Source organism: Heteronotia binoei, chromosome 7 (genome assembly GCF_032191835.1).
Source record: "Heteronotia binoei isolate CCM8104 ecotype False Entrance Well chromosome 7, APGP_CSIRO_Hbin_v1, whole genome shotgun sequence".
NCBI lineage: Eukaryota > Metazoa > Chordata > Lepidosauria > Squamata > Gekkonidae > Heteronotia > Heteronotia binoei.
The window spans coordinates 60,905,556-60,926,805 of record NC_083229.1 but is presented as its reverse complement, the minus strand read 5'-3'; the positions used below and the strand labels follow the sequence as shown (position 1 = coordinate 60,926,805).

General features: G+C 43.0%; 1 protein-coding gene across 1 annotated transcript in view; it reads left to right on the top strand.

The window, feature by feature from the left end:
* Window positions 1-21,250, top strand: part of CLVS1 (clavesin 1) — a 126,639-nt gene that overhangs the window by 99,825 nt on the left and 5,564 nt on the right. Inside the window, exons 4-5 of the mRNA XM_060243718.1 lie at window positions 2,812-2,922; window positions 5,590-5,825. Coding sequence (XP_060099701.1) covers window positions 2,812-2,922; window positions 5,590-5,825 — 347 coding nt within the window. The remainder of the gene's footprint in view (window positions 1-2,811; window positions 2,923-5,589; window positions 5,826-21,250) is intronic.

Here is a 21,250-nt window from a genome sequence, read left to right as displayed (position 1 = left end):
ACTCATTTTACTGACCTCAGAAGGATGAAAGGCTGAGTCAACCTTGAGCCGGCTACCTGAACCAGCTTCCGCTGGGATCAAACTCAGGTCGTGAGCAGAGGGCTCCAACTGCAGTACTGCAGCTTTGCCACTCTGCACCATGGGGCTACTACATTAAATATTATTTGCAAAAACATATAATAACCTTTTCCTATGCTAATTTGCTATAATGCTTTAGGAAATTACTGCTGATCAGATTGAGTTTTCTGCAATGCTGCTAGTATAGATAGCTGAGGTTGAGGTTGAGTGTTGGTCAGAGGTCTGTGCCAAGAGAAAGGTATGATAGGTACCAGGGATAGGCTAACTGGGGTGAAGGAACCCTCAGACATTCCATTCTGAGACCTCAGTGTCCCTGGGAAGATGGCAGAAGCAGGAGGTGTCAAGAGAGATCTCACAGTATGTGAGAGACTGGACTAGATAATCAGAATCTATGTTACCTTAACCTTGGGTAAATGGAATAGGTTCACAACTTCCTGATGGCCTGTATCATATGTTACCTGATCTCTCTGCGATACAGCTACAACTTCTTGCTGTCAAATTCTGCAGTCATTGTGGTTCATTTTTTAACTGTGGCAATCATGGGAATCATTGTCTGGAAGATGTTGTTAATAGTTGTGAAGGACTTGATACATAAGCTGCAGTTCTTCATGTAAATTTGTGCTTGGGACATGGTCACATATGGAGCACGTTTGTAAATATGGGACCTGCCTATTGGAATACAGTCCTGTGTAACTGTCATTCAACATGGCTTCCTGTAAAGATATTTCTCATGTATTTGAATAACTGATTTCCTCTAAACTATTGAGGCTTAAATTTTGTGTTGTTTTCTCCTCTTTATAGTGGCCTAAGGAAAAGATGAGTGTTTTGCTGTACAAACTGAACCTGTTCGCAACAATAAAGTTGATATTATGTATTAGTAAGGCTGGTCAGTCATGGAACACAGGCTTTCATATGTCACACAAATTTACCATATTTACTAGTAATGTAGACTAGTTTTTTCTCCATGTATGCAATTAAGGGGGGCTTCTTCAGTTCACACATACATTATAGGTATGCACAGTTGTGTTTTTTTAAACTATTTTATGTATAACTTAAAAGGGGATCATCTAACATTCAGGGCTGTCTTTTTCAGGTAAATATAACACATTGTATGCATGTTAGCACAGAAAATGAAGATGTAACATTGAAATGTGGAAATACCTCCTTTTTGTACAACTTGAAACCATGAAGATTATTTTTCTTAGGAATGAAACTATGGGGAAACTATTTGCCATACCACAATTTAAATTTTGCCAGATGATATTGACCATAGGGCTAGGGTTGCCAGGTCCTCTCACCGTTGTGGCAGGAGGACTTGGGGGCATTTTGGGGGTGGCCGGTACATCATGCTTGATACTCTGTTTTATTTGGCAAATATCTATGGGGTTTTTTGCCTTCAAAACCACAGAGTTTGCCCAAAATCCAGAGCATCACCCTGCATGATGTCCCTTTTGGGGGTGGGTTTTCTTCCTTGCTGGCCAGCTGGCCGGTGACAGATCAAAGCCCCAAAAAGTGGGGAACTCCTGCTGGGACCTGGGGGCTGGCAAACCTACATAGGGCCAACTTAGCCATTTTGAAAATAAGGTGAGAAGTGTTGCAGTTTTCTGAGTGTGATGATATCTTAACGCTGACTCTCTGCAAAACGATGCTGACACTTATACCAGGAATGCAGTATAAACTGGTAGTAAAAGCAGTAGAAATTGACATTGGGCAAACATTTCCCCTTCTCTCCTTCCCTTGAGGAATGATAGGAATGTCACTCTTTTAAAACCTTTTGAAACTTCCACAGCTTTCACTGAGAGCCAGGATCTCTTTTTGTCACAACTTTGTTATCCCTTTGATGTGCTGGACATACTTTATAGAAAGCCCTTTGTAAGTATACTGTTGTCTTTAATAGTTTTTTATAACGCAACAATCCCCCCAATCCTGTAAGAAACTAATCTAACGTTGAGTGTTTTCAGAAAGCAAGACAATTTCGTTTCCTGCCTTGCTTGTCAAAAAAAGACATTCCTATGACTCTGATATACAGATGTCATTAGTGAAGGACTTGTAAAGGCACTCCAGAAGCCTGCCATTTTCCTAAACCTACCATTCTGCTTACCTGGGATCCTGTGCGACTGCAGCCATCACTGACAGAGGCTACTCTACCTGCATGTTAATTTGCTGAGCATCTGTACAGAACCTCCAAAGCAAGCTCTTGTCTGTGTCAGTTTCCATGGTATTGTCACGCTGCTCCCCCTCGACAGCTTCACTTATCAACATTTTCCACCCATCCTCTTCTGCATAATGTGCAGTTCATTCACCCAGAAAGTTCAGCTATTGTAATGATGGCTTGGGAGAGGGAGGAAGGCATGGGGGTGAATAGGTGAGCCATGTTCACAGAGGTATATGGGAACTTGGCTCTGTGACACAATCGGAAATTAGAGAACACATTCCCTCCCACATTCATGCTGTGCTTTTTGAAAAGCAAGATGCACATAGAGAGCCCGGATGCATCTGAGGAAAGGCAGGTTGAGATATTGCTGGTTTCAAACACACACAGCCCCTGTAATTGTATAAAGAAGTGGCATGAACTTGTTAAAACAGAACAGTGTGACTGTGTGTGTTGTAAAGGAGACACTGGATCATAAAGCACCAATTAACATGCAATCGTTCTCCTGACTAGAGCCCTGCTGCTTGCCCATCTAACTGGGTGCCTCTATTAATTGGCTTCCATTCTTTTCTTCTCCACAGGACAGCTTTCCAGCTCGCTTTGGAGGCGTCCATTTTGTGAACCAGCCTTGGTACATCCATGCCCTGTACACGCTAATCAAGCCCTTTCTCAAAGACAAGACAAGGAAAAGGGTAATTAGAGAATGAAACCCATCTGCAGTGCCTGTAGTGACATCTGCAGTGTTTTTTTCTCTGCCTCCTCTTCTAGTCTCTTTGTGATGTGCTTTGTGTGGCCACAGAACAGCATCAAGGCCTGACGCCTCAGCTGGAGTTTGCTGAAAGCCAACATTTAATCAATATTTCAGCAGGAAAGAGTTATTTTCAGAACCACAGCCAGGCACCAAAAACAACCCTTTCATCATGTACAAACAAAAGACACCATTTTATATTATAAAAACACATAGATGAAGATGCAGCATTTTCAGAGCTGCAATAGATAAGGAGAAATTTCCAACTGGAACAGTTTGACCGTATGCTTTCTGCCCATTGCAGTTATTTTAATCTTGGGAGAAATTTTCCATTTTACTTCTTTCGTTGATTCACCTCCTTGTAAAGGGGAAGAAATAATGTTGCCTGTTTGCAAATGCAATTAGAGTGAAAACAGGACTTAGTTGTGGCAAAGAGTCTTCAAATATTGCTTTCTGTTATATATCATTTTTAGTCAAGGTAGGGCCACAGCTGATATGTATGAAGCATTTCAAATATCAATAGAACTTTGGGTATTTAAGGTGCTTTGTATTTCTAACCAACACAATAACATTACAATAGCCATATAAGGCGGAATAGGAAACTGACAGTGATTTAGTTAAGGCTGCCTAGTGTGTTTGTGGCTGCGATAATATTTGATTTGGTATCCCTCTGAATCATACAGCTAATTTTTTTAGCCACTAGGCTACAGCTCTGACCTGGGTAGTCTTGACTAGCTTGAACTCCTTGGATCACAGATTCAGCCCTGGTTAGTATTTGGATGACAAGGAGACAGGCAATGGCAAACTACCTCTGAAAGGCTCTTGCCTTGAAACTCCTAGGGGACTCACCAGAAGTCAGCTGTGATTTGACAGCAAAAACAAAAAGCTATATTGACTCCCAAACTTGTCCTTTGGTATGTTATTTAAGTCATTCATTAGTGGCTTATGTCTGAAAAATGTCAAGCCTATTAATAAAATTCAAAGAGAATTCCATCAAGAACATATTAGACTAAAATTAATAATCTAAAAATACAAGCAAGAATCAGAGGTTAGCAGTGGGGTGCACACTGTCTGACCTCAGCAGGGACATTTCTTTCAGTCTTCAGGGACAAGCTTTTCAGCAGAGCTCACTCTTCCAAATTTTAATGAATGGGGTTTCATTGCAATGAGCCTCACCATGAGAAAAGCTGGTTTTCCCTAGGCAGCAACAAACATCACTAACCATAAGTTGAATTTGTCCTTGATCCTCTCTAGAGGGCCCTGACCTCGATAGCCTAGGCTGTCCCAATCTTATCAGAAGCTAATGTTTGACTGTAGGCAAGACACACTTGCCTTTGTACTCCTCACCTGGTTGCTGCCACACACGCTTGACACCATCTGAACCATCTGCAGGTCTGTCATCCCAGAAGGAAGCCTCTTCTAAAGATGATGCACAAGAAAGCCCACAAATGGTTTGCTGCAGACAAGCAGACTAAGGACATGGATTTCTGGAACCATGTCCTGTGGTCCGATGAGACCAAGGCAAACTTATTTGGCTCAGATGGTGTCAAGCGTGTGTGGCGGCAACCAGATGAAGAGGACGAAGGCGAGTATGTCTTGCCTATAGTCAAGCCTGGTGGTGGGAATATCATGGTCTGGGGTTGCATGAGTGCTGCCAGCAATGGGGAGCTACAGTTCATTGAGGGAACCATGAATGCCAACATGTACTGTGACATACTGAAGCAGAGCATGATCCCCTCCCTTTAGAGACTGGGCCGCAGGACAGTATTCCAACATGATAAGGACCCCAAACACACCTCCAAAATGACCACTGCCTTGCTAAAGAAACTGAGGGTAAAGGTGATGGACTGGCCAAGCATGTCTCCAAACCTAAACCCTATTGAACATCTGTGGGGCATCCTGAAATGGAAGATGGAGGTGCGCAAGGTCTCTAACATCCACCAGCTACGTCATGGAGGAGTGGAAGAAGACTCCAGTGTCAACCTGTGAAGCTCTGGTGAACTCTATGCCCAAGAGGGTTAAGGCAGTGCTGGAAAATAATGGTGGCCACACAAAATATTGACACTTTGGGCCCCATTTGGACATTATCACTTAGGGGTGTACTCACTTTTGTTGCCAGCAGTTTAGACATTAATGGCTGTGTGTTGCATAATTCTGAGGGGACAGCACATTTACACTGTTATACAAGCTGTAGACTCAATACTTTACATTGTAGCCAAGTGTCATTTCTTCAGTGTTGTCACATGAAAAGATATACTTAAATATTTACAAAATGTGAGGGGGTGTACTCACTTCTGTGACATACTGTATTTGTATTTTGCCTTTTACATGGAGGAAACTGAAAAGTGCATCGTGGACAACAGACAGATATTCATTGTATCTGAAGATGTCAGCTCTAGTTTGCCTAAAATTCATGCTGGAATAACATTTAGGATCCAACAAGTCATGTGTGTTTCAGCAGACAGGTAGTTGATTTACAAGAGAACAGTCCCCCCATCCCCTCCGGTCTTTCTTGCAATTAGTCTTTAATATTTTGTTAATGTCCATGAAATCACAGATCACAGTGAACTAGTAGTGTCTTTTGTTTGCTCTCTGTGTGTTTTTTTTAAAGATCTTCCTTCATGGCAACAATCTGAACAGCCTTCACCAGCTAATACACCCTGACTGCCTGCCTTCAGAGTTTGGAGGGACACTTCCTCCTTATGACATGGGTACTTGGGCTCGGACATTGCTTGGCCCTGACTACAGTGATGAAAATGAGTACACTCACACATCCTACAACGCCATGCATGTGAAGCATGCATCTTCCAACTTGGAGAGGGAATGCTCACCAAAATTTATGAAGAGGTAAGAATGAAGAAACAGGCTCCTAATGAAAATATATTTTAATCATTTTTTCCAACTTAAAAGTGGTCATTTTGTTGAAGTGGGAATGCTCACTTCAAGACAAGGCACTTCACCTTGAAGAGAGAGTGCTGTGTGGCCATGAAAGAACAGCATTTAGAACAAAAGCAGTTACTTTGCCTTGTTACTATTGATTGTGATGCAAACAGGTTTACAGTAAAGAGATCAACAAGGATGTATTTAATGGTTCAGTATTAAATGGCTCACAGTGGAAAGCTCTTTCATAAGACATTATGCCTGTTTCCTGCTGTTTTGGGGGTCTCATGAACAATTGTTGATTGTGGAGCATCTGGCCATGTTTGTTAAGCCAAGGGGGAGAGAAATATCTCCCCATAATGAGAGGTGTAATTGTGAGTATAACTGTTGTTCAAAGTAAGGTATAAAATTGTATATGCTGTTGAAGCTGCTGCTGGCTGAGCAATGAAACAAGATTTTCTAGAGGGTCAATGCAGATATGATGGGGTGTTTCCCCCCCCCCCCAAATTTCATAGATCAAGATTGGGAATTAGGCTCATGTGGTCTATCTTCTCAACTTCTCCAATGTAAATTCCTCCTATTCTAATTTATTTTTCCCATCCAGAAAAGGCTGACTTAATCCCAGATGTACACTCTTACCACATTGCCAGGTTTGATATGGAATTAATAACTTCACCATAGTTTTAGTCAATTGAAATCATCTGGAGTCATGTTGAGAATTAGATATAACAAACTGGTAAACCAGCAATAACTTGTGGTAGGGCTCATTTTTCCCTGTGTCCCCCTCTTTTTGACCTCCTAACAGCTCCCATATTCTCTGCTCTTTCTCTGCTTCCTTTTCTCCATCCCACTCAACCACTAATCAGCCAATGAAAGCTGTCTTCAGATTATTAATTATTTATTTCATTTGAACAATACCTTTCTCCCCGCAGGGGACCCAAAGCAGGTTACATCATTCTTGTCTCTGCTTTTTTATCCTTTTTATCAACCCCATGAGGTAGGTACAATTCCATTTCCTCCTGGGGAACCACTGTTGCCAATGTCCAGGTGAGGGCTAGAGATAATCAGAATTACAACTACTCTCCAGATGGCAGAGATCAGTTCCCTTTGAGGTGCGGGGGGGAGTGAATGCCTTCACTTGGGTGGGTGAGAAGACAGCAAGGGTGGGGAGGCACTCACCCACAGCTTTCTTTTGGAGCCTGTTGCATTTTTCTTCACAACTGGCCTTACTCCTAGTTGTCCTATGTTTTATGTTGTGCGTATTCTACAGCAGCTTTCCTCCTTTCTTTGTTATAAACTAAAAACCTGGCACAATAAAAACTGTTTATAGTTGCTATTATGTACTTAGTGATAGATCTGTGGTCTTTTGACAGTTTTACCAAAGTCTGTACTGTTCCATGCTGTTGGTGATGTATGAGACTGTAAATATAGTGAATCCCTAATCACAGAAGCAGTGATCTGACAGTATCAATACTTTGACAGCATGTTAAGCCTGTGAGGATTCAGTCAAGTGAAGTTTGTCATCAAATGTGCAAAATGCATTCTATGGTGATGGAGAAAGAAGGCACTTTTGCATTTTTACTCAGCCTTGAGGATATCATTTCCAAGTCAAGTTACTAAGACAACTCTATTTCCTCTGTGTGTGCCACATACATTCAGGAGGCAAGGGGAACAATGTACCCCAAAAAGAAAAAAATGCAAGGTGAAAGACATGACAGGCCCAGGCCAAATGACAGTGGTACCTCACTGGATGAAATCAAGGCAAAAGTAACTGTAGAAGGAAGGAGTTTAGAAAGATTTCCAGAGTCTATATTCTTGCTCTAAATTTCATTGTATACATCTGTATATGCTGTATGACCAGTTACAAGAAATGAGAAGACATCTAAGTAAACTGAAATGAAAGGGAGATGAGTATTCTTGGCTTGCAACATTTTTCAATCCTGCAAATCATTTAAAAGGATTAAATGTTACACTTTAGTTCTCTGCCCCATTTTCAAGCTCTGAATCCTCCAACAATAATCTTTATTTTCCTCTTGAACTATAGCTTTGTAACAGCTTCCTGTCAGCCTCTGTGTATGCCAGGAAGGGAGAAAGAAAGATCAGGCCTGCAGACCCTCTCATCATTTCATCAAGGAGTAACCTGTGCAAATGGCTGGTTGCCTAGCAACAACATACAATTCCCCCCACTCTGAGGATCAAATATACAGAAATGGCATGGTACAATCTTTACATGGGCATCTCATATTTCATGTGGGTGAATATGAACATGATTTCCATTTCAAATAGAGTTGCCACCAATGTTCCCTCTAAGCTGAGTTGGCATGAGTTAGCTCACAGATTTTTAGCCTCTAGCTCACACAGTTTTGTCATAGCTCAGGAAGGATGATCCCAGAGCACACTAATTTATGCAGTAACTCACAACTTTAATGACAGTAGCTCGCAACTTTAATGCCAGTAGCTCGCAACTTTAATGCCAGTAGCTCACAAAGTAGAATTTTTCCTCACAAGACCCTGCAGCTCTTAGAGGGGACATTGGTTGACACTCAGATAAAATTAAAATTACCCCAGGGTTGCCAGCCTCCAGGTGTGCACTGGAGATCTCCCAGAATTACAGCTAAACTCCAGACTACAGAGATCAATTTCTTGGGGGGGGGGGAATGGCTGTTTTGGAGGGTGGTCTCTATGACATTATGCTTTGCTGAGGTCCCTCTTCTTCCCAAACTCTGCTGTCCCCAGACTCACCATCAAATCTCTTGAAATTTCCCAACCAAAGTTGGCAGTTAATTGTGCTCTTTCAATGTTGTCACCAATTTTCTACCAAATCAATAAAATACTTCCAATTAAAGAGTGGTATTGGTAGCACTGAAACATGTAATACTATTTAAGAGATCATGTACTGTAACCAAGTCATTGCTACTCATCTGCTTTGGTTTTGCTATCTTCTGCAGTGATCTGGGTTACATTTTTCTTTTCCCTGTAAGAGAAGGGAAGCGTGGTATATAACTTTAAAGTGAACTCCAACGAGAGGATCAAGTCTTGTGATGAGGGTTGCCAGGTCCAAATGCCATACTGGCTGGAGATGGGAGGGAATTTTTTGAGAGTGGGACAGAGTGCCAGAACATGATGACATCGTGCAGAAGTGGTCAGAACACCGAGGACGTCATGCAGCAACACTCTAATTTTTGGGCAAAACTCTATGGTAAAATCAGCCTCAAATAATAGAATTTTGCCCCAAAACAAGAGCATTGCCATAAGATATCCATGACATCATTGCATCGTGTTTGTTTCTAGTGATGTCACTGTCTGGGAATGGGATTCCCTCCCACCAGCCAACTGGCTGGCAGCAGGCAGGAGCCAAAAAAAAAAAAATCTCCTGGTCCCAAATGGGGAATGACAATCCTACTTGTGACCGTAACTGGAGAAAGAGGTCAAGTAGAGCTGTAATTAGCTAATTTTATACCCAAGGCAAGTATACAAAATTGTGCCCCCTTGTACTTCCATTGCAGTACTTCCATAGCAGTTGTTTTGGTAAAAAGGTAAATACATAAATAATAATAAGCATAATAATAACATAATGTTTATTTTAGTCATGAGATCTGCATACACAATCTAACTAATGCATAAGTATTTAACATCCTATTTTTTAAAAGTACAAAATTAAACTATGTCAGGTGATTCTGTTTTTTTAAAATTGCACTTTTAATATCAAACAAAATTAATATATTTTTAAAGTCTACTTATCACCAGACAATGAAGAAAATTGAAACAAGAGCCATCTAGCACTGATGATTTCAACTATCTTAACCATTTCTATTTCAAACTTTCTTTGATTCAACAAATTTACCAACCACTGTTCTCAAAAAGTGTGGAGAGGGTGGTGGAGTAAGGCATCTTAGATTTCTGAACACACAGGATACCACACAAAATTTTACATTTGCAGCACTTGGTTGCCATGGTGTCCAGTGGAGCTGCTAGAATGGAGGGCAACAAATGAGGGTATAGCCAGAGCAAATTAACTCTAATTTTGTCCCCATCTTTGTCCCTTGTACGCTAAGAACACTGAAGCACAATAATCAGTTTCTTAACAGATAACATGTAAATGAACTTAAGGTTTCTTACCTTGGTTCAGTAAGCTTGTGTGCTGCTATACTTGCTTCTCTTAAATATAAAATGATGTGGTTTTCACCATCCCTTCAAACCACCTGTATCCATAACCAACCCTCCAAGCACTTGATAATACCACTCATTTAGGCTGCTCTCTCAATTTTGTGCTTAATTTCTTTTATACATATAATTAAGGGCATAAGACAAGTCCTGATGGATCAGATCATATAATCCAGCACCCTGTCTCACACAGTGAACAATGAGTTCCTCTGGGGGTCCAATAATGGCATAGAGGCCAAAGCTTTCCCCTGATGTTACCTCCAAAAACTGGTATTCAGAGGTTTACTGTCTTTGAATGTGGAGGTTCCCTTTAGTCACCATGGCTGGTAGCTACTGATACCTCCATGAATCTGTCTAATCCACTTCTAAAGCTGTCTTTGCCTGAGGCCATCAGTACTTCCTATGGCAGTAAATTCCACATCTTAATCATTCCCTGTACAAAGAAATATTTCCTTTTTTCTGTCCTCAATCTACTGCTCATCAGCTTCATTGGATGGCCTTGAGTTCTATTATTTTGGGAAAGAGATAAAAATTTCCCTCTGTCAACTTCCCCATGTATCCTCTCTGTAATAAAAGCCCTGTGGGGTGGCCAAATACAAGTCTCTCATTGGCTGAGGGGTGCATTCCATGCACTCCATAAGCCATTGGCCCATCACAGCTCAGTCAGCATCTCTGGCCTCCCATTGGCTGACTCCCCTGCCCCTGCCTACTGCAGGCCTGGGAATGTTGAACAAACCACCAAAACAGTTTTACTTCAGAGATAGGCACATCTCCAATGCTTCTCTGTGTCCTTTCTGTCAACCTGCCTCAAAAAGGGCTGCCGCTCTGCTGTAGCCCCTCACAAAGGGCATCGCATCCACCCCTGGCAACAGACCTCTACTGCCCCATCAGTGGACCACACAGACAGCCTCCCAGCACACACAGCCTCTGAAGGTCACCAGAATAGTCAGGGAGCTGCCACTGGCACCATCATAATGTCACTAGCAGCAAGGCCTGGCCCCTCCAGGAGCATTTCCTCAGAGGCCATGGCTGCTGCCTCTTTCCTGTCACTTCCTCTCTCCCTCCTCCCCTCAGCCTCACCCCAGGACAGACAAGGATTGGGCCACTGGGGAGCTGCCAGCCAGAGGCCGTTGCTAGGCAACCAAGGTTGCTTCTGTCACTAAAGGGAGAGGCCTCAGCTGAATAGAATGCCAGCTGAATAGAATGCCACCCTCCAAGGCAGTTATTTTCTCCAGGGGGAGAGAGATCTGTTATCTGGAGTTAAGTTGTGATCCCAGGAGATCTTCAGGCTCCACCTGGAGGCCAGTTACCTTAGGTCTGGCTGCTTGCTACAGCTGCTGGGAAGGAGATATGGTTGCCAACTCCAGGTTGGAAAATTTCTGGAAATTTGAAAGGCGAAGCCTGGAGACGGTGGGGTTTGAGGAGGGGTGGGACCTCAGACAGGTACAATGCCATAGACTCCACCCTCCAAACAAGCCATTTCATCCTGGGGAACCACTGTTGCCAATCTCCAGGTGAGCAAACACAACACAACCAAAAGGTTATGATGACAAAATTATTGATATTTGTAACAATTTACAATACATGAAAAGAACAAGTCCCTTGATGAAAAAGTCATAGAATGTCAATATCTTGAATCCAAATGGACTTGATACCAATTCTGATAGATGCAAAAGCATTCTATTCACATTCTATGACATTTTCATCAAGGGACTTGTTCTCTTCATGTATTGTAAATTGTTATAAATATTAGTAATTTTGTCATCATAACCTTTTGGTTGTGTTGTGTTTGTAATTCTGTGGAGACTTCTCTCTTTGTTCCATCAAATCTCCAGGTGAGGGCTGAAGATGACTCAGAATTACAACTGCTCTTCCAGTTCCCCTGGAGAAAATGGCTACTTTGGAGGGTGGATTTTATACCCTGCTGAGGTCACTTCCCTCCTGCTTTGGTCCACACTGTGAAGAAAGACTGTACTTTTCCTAGGTGGAAGCTGCAGGGTGGGGAAATGGAAAGCTGGAGTCAGATCAATTCCCCTATACAGAACAGCCACCTTGAGGTGCATACTCTATGGTATACCATAACACAACCAAGCCAGGCAAAAAACAAAAACAAAAAAACAAAAACCCAGATTACACAACAAGCTCACACTGATGCTAAATGCTGCAAGGCTGAATGTGACAGGAAAAGGTTGCAAAACTGCAGTGCAAACAAAAGGAATGCTGAGCTTCAGCGTCTGTGTGACTGTTTTTATGCCCCCCTGGATCCCCCATAATTATTCTTCCTTATCTCCATTCTGGGCCTCTTTCAGGGCTTTGAGCCACCATAGACATAGACACACACTGTAAGCTGAAATGCCCTCAAAACCGAGGTTAGGGAATTGACAGGTGGGCACTTGACTTTTAAAAGGATTAGAGCCTATGTATACAGGCTTCACGTCCAGAAACTGTTGCTCAAATATGCCAGGGACACTAATTAAGTAAAAGCAATTAAAATTTATTGTAGAAAATATAGATCTCAAACACAAGATAAAATACTCATAAAATCATACATACAGTTCTAAGAAAAATAGAGAGAGAGATAGGGAAACACATGGGTAAATGAACAGGGTGATAATTACCGATCGTAGTCTTCAAGGAAGGCTCCAATGGCGACGAGTGAGGACGAGGGAGAGGGGACCCGAAACTAGGCCTCAAAATCGGGGATGGATCTAGACAGAGGAATTGGGATACTGCTAGAAGCACACCTGTGGGTAGCTAAGCCACAGGTTATAAGGACTACCTTGAGCCCTCAGGAGATGGGAGGTACGAGGGAGGAGGAAAGTGGTCAGCTGGTGCATGACCTCAGAAAAAGGGGAGGCTCCGCAGTGACCATTGCGGGAGCCAATGGCTGGCTTGAAGGGGACACCTAATTGGCTGCCTGTTCCTGGCCAATGAGGTCTTGGCACTAGTTACCTGATTGGACCTCCAGGTAACAAAGGACCAAGGTGGGATGCTCCAGAGTAGCTGTCAAGAGAAAGAAAGGGTAAAACTACTGGGGTGGAGGTACATGGGAGTGGTTGAACTTAGATGCAATGGTGACAATAGATGGCCAAGTTGCTGCCTAAGGTAACGCCCAGTCTACACAAAGACACCTGGCTCAAGGTGGAGGTGGTCTTTCTTCTCATCAATCTTCCATTGGCACCAGCCTTTGTCTAGAGTTCCGTTAGACAAAGACTGTGGCAGTTGGACAGTTGTCCACGCCTGGGATAAACTTGATTGCTGTATGTAGAGGTGACATCTGGTGAGTACGTGAGCCATCCACTTCGCTGGAATGGAGTCTGGCATGGTAGGAAGATAGCTGCGTGTGGTGTTAGCCTCCCACGGTGGATTCCATGGTCAGTGCTGAAAACCGTTCGCCCGGATAGCTCCTGGCAGCGCAACTTCTCCCACTCCACGGCCGAGATGGGCGTCACACGGAGCAACAGGAAACCATCTGTGCTCCTGGTTAGCACTCTTTCACCGGTTTCGAGTGCTATAGTAGCGTTATGGCTGCTGGTACTGTACAAGTCCCTTCCATGCCTGGTTAGGCAAACCCACACTCTCTGGCCAGACATGTGTGTTACTTCTCCAGGCGCTCTGGCAACCAGGCTGGTGACTACGATGTTCTGTAAGGGGGTTTTCTTCACAACACACACACACACACACATGGGGTGAGTGAATGTCATGAGTGGGGGGAGTACCAAGGTTGTGGAGGTAGTTGAGAGGAAGAGGTGGTTTGGGGTGGGTGGTAGTTGGAGGGAGTGGCAAGCTTGGTGGGGAGACACCAAGAATGGGGAGTGAATGCCTTCAGTTGAGTGAGTGGATGGGAAAACAGCAAGGGTGGGAGGGTCCAGGCAAAAATAGGTGTGAAAAACCTCAGCTTGAGATCCCGGAGAGCCGCTGCCAGTCTGAGTAGACAATACTGACTGTGATGGACCAAGGGTCTGATTCAGTATAAGGCAGCTTCATATGTTCAAAGGCAGTCACCCAGAGCCTCTTTCTAAAGGCCGTTGTATTTTTCCTCTCAATGGGCCTTGTTCCTAGTAATTTTATAAACTTGTCTCTCCTTGTCTCCTTGTCTCTCCTTGGTCATCTTTTTCTAAAATGAAGTCCCAGTCTCTTCAGCCTTTCCTCATAGAAAAAGAGCCCTAACCTCTTAATTGTGTTCCTTGCCCTCTTCTGTACCTTTTCCAATTCTGCAATATCCTTTTTGAGATACGATGACCACCAGAATTGCACACAGTATTCTAAATGAGGTCATACCTTAGATCTATACAGGGGCATTATGTCAGTCTTTTCATTTTCAGTCCCTTTCCTGATAACCCCCAACATAGAATTTGCATTTTTAACTGCTATGGCACACTCAAACAAACTGCTATGGTATCCATTCAATAACAAGGTCTCTATTTCTCTCAGTTCCAGCAAATTCAGCAAATATACTTGAAGTGGGGATCCCCGCCCACAGTGTATACTATCTTACACTTGGTGTACCTTGAACTTCATTTGCTACATGTTGCCCACTCCCCCAGTTTGTGGAAATTCTCTTGGAACTCTTTACAGTCAGTCTTGATTTTTGCCATCCTGAATACTTTGATTGTCTGCAAAACTGGCCACTACACTGCTCACATCCAGTTCTAGATAATTTATGAACAAGTTAAACCCCACCAGGCCCAGTACTGATCTCGTGGGACCCCACTGCTTACTTCTTACCATTGTGAGAACTGTCCATTTATTCATACTCTTTGCTTCCTGTCATTTAATCGATTTTAATCCATAAAAAATCCATTCTCTTATCTGATGACTGCTTACCTTACTCAGGAATCTTTAGAGAGGTATCTTGTCAAAAGCCTTCTTAAAATTCAAGCACATAATGTCTACAGAGTCACTGTTATCTGCATATTTATTCATTTTCTCAAAAAAACCTCCAAAATGTTGGTGAAGTAAGACTTCCCTTTGCAGAAGTCATGCAGATGTTTCCTCAGAAGACTTTGTTCTTCTATCAGCCTAACTGTGCCTTTGATTACAGTTTCTAATAATTTACCTTGAACAGACATTAGACTAGGAAAGGAAAGGTCCCCTGTGCAAGCATCAGTCGTTTCCGACTCCGGGGTGACATTGCTTTCACAACGTTTTCACTGCAGACTTTTTACGGGGTGATTTGCCATTGCCTTCCCCAGTCTTTTACACTTCCCCCCCAGCAAGCTGGGTACTCATTTTATGACCTCAGAAGGATGGAAGGCTGAGTCAACCTTGGGCCAGCTACCTGAATCCAGCTTCCGCTGGAATCAAACTCAAGTCATGAGCAGAGAGTTCAAACCACAGTACTGCAGTACTGCTGCTTTACCATTCTGCGCCATGGGGCCGCTATTATTAGACTAACTGGCCTCTAATTTCCTGGTTTCCCTCTAGACCCCTTTACAAAATCAGTGTAATATTTACTACTTTCCATTCTTCTGGTACAGTGGCTAATTTTAGTGATAAGTTATGTGTCTGTGTTAGTAGATCAACAATCTCACATTTGAGTTCACTAAGAACTCTTGAGTGTATCTGGACCTGGAGAATTACTGGTTTTTAATTTCCTCAGTAGGTCTAGAACTTAATTTCTTGTCACTTCAGTTTAGGGTTGTCAGATCCTCCTTAGTCATCAGTGGAGGGTATGGAGGGGAGGGAGTATGCTTGCCAGATCCAGGTAGGGAAACTTCTGAAGATAGAAACTGGACAGGACAGGGACCTCAGTGGGGTATAAGTCTACCCTTGAAAGCATCCATTTTCTCCAGGGGAACTTTTCTTAATAGTCTGGAGGTGAGCTGTAATTGCAGGGGATCCCAGGTCCCTCTTGGGGCTGGCATCCCTACCTCAATTAAACTCAGTTCTTCAGACGCTTCCTGAAAACAGTGGCTATTTCCTAGTAGGTACATGTCCTCACATGTTCCACAGTGAACACATATGCTAAGAATTCAGTTAATTTCTCTGCCATCTCCCCATCTTCCTTTAACAATCCTTCTACTCCTTGGTCATCCAATGGCCCAACTACTTCTCTGGCTGATTTGCTGTTCCTTGAGGAGCAATTTGCTTTCCTCCTCAAATTCTCTTTTTGCACACTTGTGTTCAGTAAGGGTTTTCTTTTAACTTTACTTTTACTATAAAGGAGCTGAACTTTGTGGGACACTGCCTCTTTTGCTCTAATAAGCCAGCCACTCCTGCTTGCTTGCTTGATTCAATTTGAATTTATAGAAATGTGCCCTTTCCTAATGGGTGGCTTGGGTTAATATATGCATATTTATGTACCCAAGGCAGGTACCTCATTTTCCTCACCCTCATTACACCCCTAAGTTAAGAGTTCCTGAGCTAGAATTACTGAAGCCAAGTTGTGGCCTGTTCAGTTAGTTAGTTGTTGGGTTCCAATTAACACATTTATCTTGTTCACTACTGGCTTCACTACTGATTCTTTCCCTGCCTAGAGATACAACAGAAGGATTTTTCCTTTCTACTTGAGAGATCAAGTTTTTTGAGACCTAAGAGTCAGTGCTGCCCCAAAATCAAATATAAAGGAGTCTTAAATGCTACTGGAAATATAAAATCCTTCACATTCCATCAATAAGAAAATCGATAGGTGCATGTTAGAAGGAAACATTTTCCCTCATTATTATTTTCTGCAGAAGGAATGAATCATTGAACAATAATAGCTTGGAGGAGTTGGTGTAATGGGCAAAGAATTAGAGGGAAATGAGCAGATGGGCGGTGAGAGCCAAGTGAATAGATCTTTGCAGTGTGGTCTGATTGATTGGTTACAGTGAACTGGTTTGAAAGGTACAAAGCTCAACTTGAGGGGGAAAGCCCAGCAAGACTGTCATGGGTTTTTTTTTCATATGGGCTTTAGCAAATAAGGTTGTTAATAATACAAAGGAAGAAAATAACAAGGGAAAAGTAAAACACTGAGAATAGGCTTATGGTTGCAAGAAATACATTTATTAAATGAAACCTAGTCGTAACAGAATTTGGGCTTTCCATGTTTAATGGAAACCTTTTCCGTTACTACAGAGGAAAAGCATGGCTCATAGTTCTAAACCACAGCTGAGTAGAAGCATTCAGCTTCTACATGCATAGGCTTTTTCTGTCTGATCATGGCCTCTGTATTTTGCCCACAGAAAAGCATGTAGCTTGCATAATTTGGATGCTTTGGGCTCATACAATCCACTGATGAAAGCAGTGTGGAAGTAAAATAGATTTTTGGAGGCTGGGATTATGGTGGTAAAATACAGGAAGGTCTGCTGACTCATGTTCAGTGTATGGTCCACTAAGACCCCTAAATTCTTTTTGCACAAACTGCTGCCAAGACAAGTCTCTTCCATCCTATAATTATGCATTTGATTTTTCCTGCCTGAATGCAGAACTTTACATTTATCCCTGTTAAAATTCATTTTATTTGTTTTAGTCCAATTTTCTAGCCTGTCAAGATCATCCTGTATTCTGACTCTGTGTTCTACTGTATTTGCTACCCCTCTCGATTTAGTACCATCTGCAAGTTTAACAAGCCTTCCCTCTATTCTTTTGTCCAAATCATTTATATATTAAACAAAACAGGTCCCAGGAAGATAAGGCATCCCATGTCACTCCTCTCCAAGAGGATGAGGAACCATTAACAACTTGCAACTCCGCTTTCCAGAATCATGTGCCTGGTGCTAAACTTGTTAACTTTTTGGTGCCAGATAATAACATTCTTTTCTACCAGACTTGCTGAGTTGTGGAGGCTTGATTCTCTTGCTCTCCCTCTGCATTGTTTTTTTTTTTTCCCCTCCTGTACTAGCATCCATGTTGACCATGCTACTAATTGGCCTTTTAAGTATTCAGCTCCATTTTTTTCCTTTCGTTTAACTGTTGGTCTTTTAAATGTTTTATTGGATTGATTCTTAGGGTTGTCAGTTCACTGCCTTGGGCCTTAAAATGCAGGCTTTGTGGCACATTCTCAGGGCAGAAATTTGAAACCTCAGGGCCATCAGCTGCCCTGCACATTTAATAGCTTCTTTAAAGACTTAAGCATACCTGTTTGTGATCACTACTGCATATGTATACTGGAGATTGGTGGCAATACTCTGGCACAAAAAGCTCAACTACATTTCACCCCCACATCAGCTACATGCTGGTGTCACTTCTGGGTTACATAGTTATGTTGCATTTGGGGGTATTTGCGGGTGGGTTTTCCTCCCACTGGCCAGCTGGCTGGTGGCAGAAAGAGGCTCATGAAAGCAGGGGAACCCCTACCCAGACCAAGGGCATGACAATCCTAATTTCATGTTTACTGCATACTTATTTTTTAAAATTGTGTGCTGAAATGTCACTAGCTCTCTCTTTTTCAAAGTTACATTTGTTGTGTTTACAGATATTAGGGTTGTGTGTCCCCTGCGCCATCTCCTTACCACTTGCCAGAACCATAACGTATCAACAGGTTCACTATGATACAACTCCTATTAGTGTGTACTTTAGTATTAAGTACCTTTGGTGCTGCTGTTTAGTTTGATCAGTTCCCATCTCATGATATCACAAGACTCTACTCTAAAGTTGAGTTACCAGCTCCAGGTTGGGAAATACCTGGAGATTCTGAGAATGGAGCCTGAGGAGGATTGGGTTTGGTGAGGAGAGGGACTTCATTGGGGTATAATGCCATACAGTTTACCTTCGAAAGCAGTCATTTTCTCTGTTACCTGGAGATCAGTTGTAATCTCAGGATGCTACCAACTGCATACTCTAGTATTTGGGCAAAAACTCTATGGTGAATGTAAGTTTTACCATAGAGTTTTGCCCAAATACCATACCAAAGCATCACCTGGAAGTTGCTGGCATGATGACATCACTTCCTGTGTGATGCTGACAATGTGGCCTGGGCGTTTCATTTTTTCCTGGTAAGTTCCCCTCCCATCCATCACCAGCTGCAAGAAGGGACCTGGCAACCCTAGGAAAGGGTTCTTAATATTTCTCTTACTTACAACTTCCCTCCACACAATTCCAGGAAACCATTCTAGGGATGCCAGTCCCCAAGCTGGGGGCAGGGGAGACCCTAATTTTGGGAGTTCACCACAGACACCAGCCATTTAGCCAGTGAGTAGTCCCATCTCCAACAGTCCTCAATGGCCCTGTGTGTGTCTGTCCGTCAAGCTACGATTTTGCGGCTTGGAGGGCAGGCATATGTGCAGCATTCACTGTTTCTGAGCAGGGGCAACCTGCTCTGCAAGCCACAATTCAGTGCCTTGGAGGGCAGGAACACATGGCACCCACTATTTCCAGGCAGGGGACTGCCTGTTCTTGCCCTCCAAGCTGCGATTTTGTGGCTTGGAGGGTAGGAGCATGCAGTACCTGTTCTTTTCCAGCAAGGGCCATGCATGCCTGCTCTGCCAGTGGGGCTTGCAGAGCAGGCATGCAGTGCACCCACTTTCCCTCCAATCATTTAAAAGGAAGGTCCCTTTAAATGGTTGGGGAAAAGCAGGGGTTGTACACATGCAGCATGATGATGTCACTCTGTGTGATGTCATCATGCTGAGGATCACCCTGGCCTCTTCTGGAATGCCCCACAAATCCCCCCGCTGAGAAGCTGGTACCTCACAACCCTAAAACATACAGAAAAATGGATACAGGACTTTGCAAAAGAAAAAAAATTGCAAGGGGTAAAGGGGCATTAAGACTCTGCTTCCTTTGCTATTTCCAACTCTGGATTGAGAAATTCCTGGAGATTTGGTGGCAGAGCCTGGAGAGGGACCTCACATTATAATGCCAGAGAGTTTAGCCTCCAAAGCAGCCATTTTCTCCAGGAACAGAAGTATTTTGGAAACCAATCTGTAATTTGTAAGCCTAAATGCCCTCAAAACGAGGTTGGGAAATTAGTTAGGTGGGCACCTGGCTCACTAGGAATCTTTTACCAATGTAGAAAAGTAATGCTTAGATATTAAGGACTCTAATTTAGTAAAACCAATTACAATTTATTAAGAAAAATATAGTCTTCCATACAAGATAAAAATACACATACAATCACACATACATACAGTCCTAGGAAATATAGATAGATGGATAGGGGAACATATAAGGGTAGACACACAGGGTAATATTACCTATCGTAGTCTTCGAGGAAGGCTCCAATAGCGACAAAAGAGGATGGGGGAAATGGACCCAAAACTGTGGCCAGAATTGGGGATGGATCTAGACAGCGGAATTGGGATACTGCTAGAAGCACACATGAGTGGAGTTGGGTCAGAGGTTATAAGGACTCCCTTGAGCCCTCAAGAGATGGGAGGTAGGAGGGAGGAGAAAGGGGAGGCTCTGCAATGACCAGGAGGGCTGGACTATTGCAGAGCCAATAGCAAGTTCCTTGGTGGCACCTAATTGGGTACCTGTCTTGACCAATGAACTTGCCTGGATCCTGGGTACCTGAAAGAATTTCCAGATTGAAACAGGCCGTGGGGTAGGCTCCAAAGTGACAGAATAGAAGTGATTACTGGGTGGGGAACACTTAAGACTAGATGGACTTATCTGAAAAGGTGACAATAGAGAATCAAATATTGACCTAGGTATCACCCGGTTTAGACAAAAGACTTGGCTCATGCAGGAGATGGTCTTCCTTTTTCTTAGTCTTCTTCCTGGCACCAATCTTTGTCTTGGGTTTTGTTAGACAAAGGCTTGAGTGGTCTGGCAGGATCCATGCCTGGATAAGCTTGATTGCCTTATGCAAACATTGAAGCAGCTGTTGGATATGGAGTCAGGAAAGCAAGATGGATTCTGGTGGTGTTAGCCTTTGGTTCATGGAAACAGGCTGGAAACTGTTTGCTTGTACAGTTCATGGTGGCATGGCTTCCTTTACTGCAGCGGCCAAGACTGGGCACATAAGGAGCAGAGTTCTGGCTAACACCCATCAGAGATGTAGAATACAGCTGCAAAGCTGAGGCTTATAGTATCCACATAAGCCTTAGAAACTGTAAGCAAAGTCCACTTCTTAGAGCAGATGTGTGAGAGTCAAAACTCCAGGCACCCTGGCAACCATACTGGTGATCACGATGTCCATATGTATGAAAAGTAGGGGGCTTTCCTTACAAATTTCAGAAGATTCGTAGGCCCCACATGGCAGTTGGCAACCTTGTTTCTTCACAGATCAGACTATAGTTCCTGAAGTACATTTGCCTAGAAAAAGCAGCCATCAGATGTTTATTGTATACATAGGAATGTAA